At 42.0% G+C, this 8345-nt stretch overlaps 1 protein-coding gene across 1 annotated transcript; it reads left to right on the top strand.

The window, feature by feature from the left end:
- Nucleotides 1-5951: 5951 nt before the first annotated feature.
- Nucleotides 5952-8128, top strand: LOC110706148. Its single transcript, XM_021884055.1, has 3 exons — nt 5952-6840; nt 7251-7405; nt 7487-8128. The coding sequence occupies exons 1-3, from the start codon at nt 5952-5954 to the stop codon at nt 8126-8128; spliced, it is 1686 nt and encodes a 561-aa protein (XP_021739747.1).
- The last annotated feature ends 217 nt before the right edge of the window (nt 8129-8345 follow it).

The raw sequence follows: 8345 nt of genomic DNA, 5'->3' as shown, positions 1-8345 counted from the left end.
AGGTGGCGAGTATTTATGCCATGAATTCGACGATCACTTGAAAGAAAATGGTATTCTTTCAGAGTTGACACCTCCCGGAACCCCACAATGGAACGGAGTATCCGAACGGAGGAATCGAACCTTGTTAGACATGGTTCGATAAATGATGGGTCTTAGTGAACTTCCTATCTCTTTCTGGGGACACACACTTCTAACTGCGGCACTAACACTGAACCGTGCTCCGTCAAAAGCTGTCGAAAAGACTCCATATGAATTATGGACCAAGAAACCTCCGAGGTTGTCTTCTCTTAAGATTTGGGGTTGTGAAGCATATGTCAAGAGATTAATTTCTGACAAACTTCACCCAAAATCGGACAAGTGTTTCTTTGTGGGCTACCCAAAAGAAACCAAAGGGTATTACTTCTACATGAAATCCGAGAACAAAGTGTTTGTTGCTCGTGATGGTGTCTTTTTGGAGAAGGAACACCTTTCCAAAATGACAAGTGGGAGGAAAATCGAACTCGACGAAGTTCGAGAGGTAGAATAACAAAGTTAACATGACAAAACTGACAATCGAAGTGCTTTAGAAGCAGCTGTTAACATTGATCAGAGTCAAACCGACAATGTAAATGCTTAACCTATTACCCTGCGTAGGTCGCTGATGAGTGACATTTATGTCGCTCTTAGGGTAGTCTTTTCTAGTAGTTTTAGTAATAATTTGGTCCATTTTAGTATGTTTTTGCTATGATCCGCCTAGTTAGAGTATTCTACCTTTGTGATGTGTAATGTGTATTCATGTGGTTTAGGTAGTCTATACTCCCCTCCCCTTTCGTTGTATTACGCTTTGCCTTCCTGTTCCATGATTGTAGGTGTATGTCGTTGATTCGGAGATGGAAGGAACAAGGGCAAAACGGGAGAATTCCAGACCAGACAAATGGTGCGGGCGCGCCACCAGAGGAGCGAGCGCGCTGATGAGCTGGACCAACCATTAAATACCCACTTTGGAGCGGGCGCACATTTCAAGGAGCGGCCGCGCCATCATTTAACGCGCGGGCGCGCCTTTGTTGGGCGCGGGCGCGCCTGTCTGCTGCGGATTCAAATCCCGAATTCAGTCCAATCAACAAAAGGGAGGAAAAACGGGTAACATTCGACAACATTCTATCATTAGGATACTTTAGCATAGAAACCTTGGAGGAGAGCTTTTGAGGAATTTTTCTAGGTTATTGTTTTAGCCACTTTTGTATTGAAGAATCTTGATAGTTTTTAGTGTAATTTCATTGCCCATTAACATTTGTTTTACTCTTAGTTTTTGAAGAAGTATTTTGCAACATTGATGTATGGTCAAGCTTGGAGCTTAGATGATGTATGGGTCTTTACTTGGATTTCAATGAAGGTTTTGGTATATTTCTCTATTTTCTCTTGTTTTTATGATTAAAGTTTCTACCTTTGTTAGTTTAGTTGATAAAACCCTTGTCTTTCTTACTATTTCATTGGTTATAATGTTGCTTAGTATGATTGTAGTTGTAGTTATGGATAGTGAGTAGTTTCTTGTTGCTAGGGGTTTGGTGAAGGTATGCTTCGAGTTTGATGTATGTTAGGCTAGGTTAATTTGGAATATTTGTGATTAAATCTTCCTTGTGCTTATACTTATTGGCCACTCCATGTTTATGGCCATATGCATGTTGTGGTTAAGTGACTTGAACTAAATCATGACGATAGTGTGATTTAAGAATAGTCATTAGGTGATTGATTATTGCATGTCCTTAGTTTGTATGCCTTATGACGATAGTATAAGTGTATGCTAGCTAGGATAGCTCTTAATCCCGATAGGTGATTAGAGAGTATTCTTGATATTGCCTTGTATGAGTTGCTTGGGTTACATGTAAACCTATTTTTCGATGCCTAACTTCGTTGAATTTCATAGCATGTTTGATCCTTCCCCCTAATGCTTGTTTTAATTGTTATTTTATCCCCTTTAGTCATTACTTTACCCACCATACTTCTTGATCGAACTAGATTAACATTAGGAGATAAATAGCGGTGCTTAATCGTTTACCTGTGTTCGACCCTTAACTTGCCTCTACACTCGTTTAGTTGCATGTTTAGGACTACAAATATCATTTGATAGAGGTGTCTTAGTAACGACCTACAATACCGCCTGTTAAATTGGCGCCGTTGCCGGGGAGACGGTTTCCATTGTGTGTTTATTTTCTTGTTGAGACTAGTTCTTTTCCGTTCGTTTGTTATTCCGTATCTTGTCAGTGCTCACCTTCTGCTTAGCTTTGTATATGCATAGGAGGCTTAATTGCTCTAAGCCTTTGATGTCCATAGACCTCGAGCTAGAGCGTACTCTGGCCCAATTGAGGAGACAAGCAAGGGAGAGAGGTGAAAACCCACTTCAAGAGGAAGTGAGAAGTTCCCCTACCCTATCTTCACCCAATTCAAGTGAGGATGGTGAACCATCCACAGGCTCAATTCCCAACCCATTTGCCAATAACCACAATCAACAAAGCATGGCTGATCAAGGAAACATGGGTGATCAAAGGTCACTAAAGCAACTTGGAGCACCCGAACCATATGCCTCTCAAAGTGGGATCTTAGCCCCCACCACTCAAGCAAAAAATTTCGAGATAAAGCCTAATTTCATTTCAATGATAGAGAAGAGGCAATTTACCGGTGGGAAATTTGAGAATCCCCATGAGCATCTCAAAGAGTTTCTCAAGTATTGTGACACTATCAAGATCAACGGAGTCTCCCAAGAGTACATAAGATTGAAGATGTTCCTGTTCTCACTCATGGGAGCGGCGGAACATTGGTTGAACAAGGATGTTCCCCCCGGTTCCCTCACAACTCGGAATGAGGTAACTACGGCGTTCCTAAGAAGGTTTTACAATCACAAGAAAACCGCCGAGGCTCGCTCAAAGATTCAAAGTTTCCGCCAAAGAGGTGGAGAGTCTCTTTGTGAGGCATGGGAGAGATTCAAAGAGTTACAAAGACAATGCCCACACCATGGGATTCCTAATTGGCAAGTTCTCCAAACATCCTATGGAGGACTGTCCCCTCAAAGCAAGACTAGCCTTGATGCCGGAGCCGGAGGCCCAATCATGAACAAAAGGGAAGATGAAGTGGAGAGTATCATAGAAGATGTTGTGCGCAATTATGAGGATTGGTACGAAGGTGAGAGGGAAGCCACTTCTAGCAAAGGAACGGTACAATCCGTTGAGCAAACCAATGACATCACAAATCTTTCCAACCAAATGGCAAAGATGGCGAAACAAATGGAGGAGTTCATGAAATCAAGTTCTCAAAATACTTCCTCCCCTTCTCCCAAGGGAGGCCATGGTATGAATCCTTCTACTTCTTCTCCCTCTAATTACAATGCTATGCCTCCCGGTTGTATGTTTTGTGATATATGTGGAAACTATGATCATAATTCTCAACAATGCATGTCCATTAATGAATATCAAAACCCTTCCTAAGAAAATGATGATAATGTTGAACATGTGAATGCTATGAATTTTGCTCCCCAAATGGGAAATTTGGGAATGAGGCCCAACATGAACCGTGGTTGGAATCAAATTTGGAACCAAGGAGGTGGTGGTTTTTATAACCTAAACCATGTTAGGGGAGGCCCTTCCAACTTCAATGGAAGAGGATACCCTAACCAAAGAGGTTTTGGAAGCCAAAACCAACACCACCACCCCAATCACTATGACAATCAAAACCAAGGTTTTGGTGGCCAAAGTAACATGGGGTACAATCAACAAAAATACAACTCCAACCATGGCGCCGGGGGATATAGACCTCAAAATGCTTCTACTTTCTCACAAAATAGTAGACCCCCCGGTTTTGACCAAGTAAGGCCCCATTCTCAAATTCCCCTACTCAACCCCTCCAAATAGAAGCCCCTCCGGATTCTATGATGACTATGCTTCAAAATTTCATTAAAAATCAAGAAAACCATAATAAGAGTCAAGAGGAAGAAAAGAAACAAATCAAGGCACACATGAAAATGCTTGAGACCCAAATCTCTCAAATTGCCCAACCAAGTTCTTCATCCTCCCCTTTCTTCCTCTTCTTCTTTACCTAGCCAAGGTGTCAACCCCAAACCTATGTATGCCATTACTAATAGAAGTGGGAAGATCCTTGAGAGTGATTTAAATGTTGAGAAGAGTTCCGATGTAGGGATAGGACTTGAGGTTGAGGATGAGTCATCAAGAGAGAGTGAGATCCTAGAAGGAAGTGCCAAAGAGAATGAGAGGGGTGAGAAAGAGAAAGAGAAGGAACCCAAAAAGGAGAGCACCAAAGATAAAACACCTTTACCCCTTAATCTCCAACCTAGGAATGAGAGGTTGCCTTTTCCCCAAAGATTTGCTAGGTCTAGGCTTGATGTCCAATTCGGAAATTTTTGGATGTAGTAAAGAGCCTGCATGTTTCTATACCCTTTGTGGATGCTAAGAAAGAGATTCCTCACTACTCTAAATTCCTAAAATACCTTTTGAATGGAAGGAGAGAAGTTGAAACCGTTAGCCTAACCGCAAATTGTAGTGCTATTCTCTCTAGTAAGCTACCAACCAAATTGCAAGATCCCGATAGTTTTTCCATCCCTTGTTCTATCAATGAGGTTCATTTGGGGAAGGCTTTGTGTGATCTAGGTTCTAGTGTGAGCTTAATTCCCTTCTCGTTCTACCAAAAGCTTAATGTGGGAAGCCTTTCACCTACAAATATCACCCTCCAACTAGCGGATAGGTCCACAAAATTGCCTATAGGGAAAGTATAGGACATGCCCCTTAGAGTTGGTAAGTTCACTTTTTCGGTGGACTTTTATGTTCTTGAGATGGATGAAGATGAAAGAATTCCTATAATTTTGGGTAGGCCATTCCTAGCTACTTTTAAAGCAATAATTGATGTCAAAGAAGGTAAGATGACCTTGAAGGTTGACAATGATTCTATCGAATTTGATTTGAATAAGGTAATGAGACAACCTTCCTCTAGTAATAAATGCTTTAGAATAGATACAATTGAAAATTTGATGAATGAGTTTAGATACCCTCATATGCATGCTTCTAATGATCTACTTGAGAATGTTTTGTTGAATGAGAAAGAAGTAGGTGATCAAAAGGAGATGCAATTATATGAGGAAATGCTTGATGAGAAAGAGGAGACAACCACCGACCAAGAGATGCTCCAAATATATAAAGTATTCCAAGTAGAAGAGGAGGAGATCTCCAATGGTAAGGGAGCTCCGAAGGTAGAATTGAAACCTCTACCTTCGGGCTTGAGGTATGTCTTTTTGGATGCTAATGAGACTTCCCCGGTCATTGTCAATGCTAACCTCACGGAAGAGCAAACCTCCTCATTGCTTAATGTTTTGAAAAAGCATAGGAAGGATTTGGGTTATACTCTTGATGATCTCAAGGGTATAAGCCCCTCCCCATGCATGCATAAAATCGATTTAGAGGAGGGTGCTAAGCCGTGTAGGCAACGGCAAAGGAAACTTAATCCTTCCATGCAAGAGGTTGTGAGGAAGGAAGTTTCCAAGCTACTTGAAGCGGGGATCATCTATCCAATCGCTCATAGTGATTGGGTGTCCCCGGTTCAAGTAGTGCCGAAAAAGGGAGGTATGACGGTAATGGTCAATGATAAGCAACAATTGGTCCCAACTCGGCTTGTTACGGGTTAGCATTTGTGTATTGATTACCGCCAATTGAATGCCAATACTTCCAAAGACCATTTTCCATTACCGTTTATCGACCAAATTCTTGAGAGGCTTACAAAGAATGCTTTTTATTTCTTTCTTGATGGTTATTCGAGATTCTTCCAAATCCCAATTGACCCATCAAGAAAAGACCACTTTCACTTGTCCCTACGGTACTTTTGCTTACCGTAGGATGCCTTTTGGTCTTTGTAATGCCCCGGCTACCTTCCAAAGATGCATGATGTCAATTTTTAGTGACATGATCGAGGAAGAAATGGAAGTTTTAATGGATGACTTTTCCGTTGGTGGAGGCACATATGAGAAGTGCCTAATGAATTTATCTCGTTGTTTAGAAAGGTGTGAGAGTACCAACTTGGTGCTCAATTGGGAGAAATGCCACTTCATGGTGGAAAATGGCATTGTTCTTGGCCATAAAATCTCCCAAGCGGGCATCGAAGTTAATGGTGCGAAGGTTGATGTGATTGAGAAGCTTCCTCTTCCCACAAATGTGAGAGAAGTGAGGTCTTTCCTTGGTCATGCAGGCTTTTACCGCCGTTTCATCAAAGATTTCTCTCTGATTGCTAAGCCTCTCACATCTCTCTTGCAACAGGATAAAGAATTTGTATTTGATAAAGCTTGTCATGAGTCATTTTGTAGGTTGAAAAAGGCTCTATCCACCGCCCCCATAGTCCAAGGACTGGATTGGTCTATACCATTCGAGATAATGTTTGATGCAAGCGACGAGGCCATTGGATCGATTCTAGGACAAAGAAAGGATGGGAAACTTCACGTTATATACTATTTGTCCAAGACTCTCAATGATGCTCAACGGAATTATACAACTACCGAAAAAGAGTTCTTGGCGGTTATTCACTCATTTGAGAAGTTTAGAACCTACCTCATTGGTTCTAGGACAATAGTGTATACCGATCACTTGGCTCTCAAATATTTGATAAGCAAGAAGGAGGCCAAACCGAGGTTGTTGAGATGGGTCTTGGTCCTTCAAGACTTTGATTACGAAATGAGAGATAAGAAGGGAGCCGAGAACGTGGTGGCGGACCACCTTTCTAGGTTGGGAGGTGCAAGAATACATGAAGAAGGTTTGCCAATTGAAGATGCCCTAATGATGTCTTATATGCTCTTGAGGCAAAATTGGAGCCTTGGTATGCGGATATTGTGAACTACTTGGCTTGTAGTGCCATACCTCCGGATTTCACTCCTCAACAACATCGAAGGCTCAAGCATGAAGCAAAGAAGTATATATGGGATGACCCCATGTTGAAGAGAGGGGTGGATGGACTTTTGAGAAGATGTGTTCCTAATGAAGAGTTCCAAGATGTGCTCTCAATGTGCCACTCATCCCCTTGTGGTGGTCATATGAGTGCTCAAAAGGCCGCTTCCAAGGTTTTGCAATGCATGCTCTTTTGGCCCTCTCTATTCAAAGATGCTTGACAATTTGTTAAGACTTGTGATAGGTGCCAAAGGAAGGGGAACATATCAAGGCGCGATGAGATGCCCCAAAATCCGATACTTGAGCTGAAAATTTTTGATGTTTGGGAAATTGACTTCATAGGCCCTTTCATCTCATTCCAAGGAAACCGGCACATTCTAGTTGCCGTTGATTATGTTTCCAAGTGGGCGGAAGCCGTGGCATCTCCCACCAACGACTCAAAGGTGGTCATCAACTTGCTTAAGAAGGTCATCTTCCCAGGATTTGGTGTCCCGAAGGCAATTATAAGTGACGGAGGTTCACACTTCAAGCACCATGCATTCAACAAGCTCCTCTCAAAATATGGTGTTTCGCACTAGCGTGGTCTTGCTTACCACCCTCAAACAAGTGGTCAAGCGGAGATCACAAATAGGGAGTTAAAGATCATCTTGGAAAAGATCGTGGCTAGAACAAGGAAGGATTGGTCTAGTAAGCTCATTGATTCATCGTGGGCATATAGGACCGCCTTCAAGACTCCGATTGGGACAACCCCCTACAAACTTGTGTATGGGAAGAATTGCCATCTCCTGGTGGAAATGGAGCACAAGGCGCATTGGGTCATAAAGCAAATTAATTTTGACCTCCATGTCGCGGGTGAGCAAAGGATGCTAGATCTCCATGAGTTGGAAGAGCTTCGAATGAACGCCTATGATAGTGCAAGCCTCTACAAAGCAAGAACCAAGGCATGGCATGACGCTCAAATTTCCAAGAAGGAGTTTGTGGAAGGACAAAAGGTCCTGCTTTTTAATTTAAGACTCAAGCTTTATCCCGGAAAATTGAGGTCTAGATGGAGCGGGCCATTCGAAATGTCCAAAGTCCTTCCATATGGCTCAATCGAGATATTCAATGACAAGTACCCTCCATTCAAAGTGAATGGGCACCGTCTTAAGCCATACTACGAAGGTCAACTAATTGAGATGCCGGAAAATTTGTCACTCATTGACGTTTTCAAGTCATCATGATTCTTTTGTGAAGGGCGTCAAGCTACTGACGTTAAAGAAGCGCTTACGGGAGGCAACCCGGTTTCTAACTTTTTATTTATTTATTATTATTTCCTTTGTCACACTTGAACTAATCCATCTAACACTTTTCTTAATCAATTGTGATGTAGGTGTGATTTTGTGTGTCCATGGGGAAAGAGAGATAAGAGTTGAAGCAAAATGAGAAATTTTAAGAATT

The sequence above is a fragment of the Chenopodium quinoa genome, unplaced genomic scaffold (genome assembly GCF_001683475.1).
Source record: "Chenopodium quinoa cultivar QQ74 unplaced genomic scaffold, ASM168347v1, whole genome shotgun sequence".
NCBI lineage: Eukaryota > Viridiplantae > Streptophyta > Magnoliopsida > Caryophyllales > Amaranthaceae > Chenopodium > Chenopodium quinoa.
Note: the sequence above shows the minus strand (reverse complement) of the source record. Positions and strands in the feature narration are given on the sequence as shown.

Excerpts from the sequence above, each read along its gene's own strand:
- LOC110706148 (XM_021884055.1), top strand. The coding sequence starts at position 5,952 with ATGGAAGTTTTAATGGATGACTTTTCCGTTGGTGGAGGCACATATGAG. Across the intron at positions 6,841-7,250 it reads GAGGCAAAATTGGAGCCTTG|GCCCTTTCATCTCATTCCAA; the intron begins GTATGCGGATAT and ends TTGACTTCATAG. Across the intron at positions 7,406-7,486 it reads CAGGATTTGGTGTCCCGAAG|CGTGGTCTTGCTTACCACCC; the intron begins GCAATTATAAGT and ends GTTTCGCACTAG.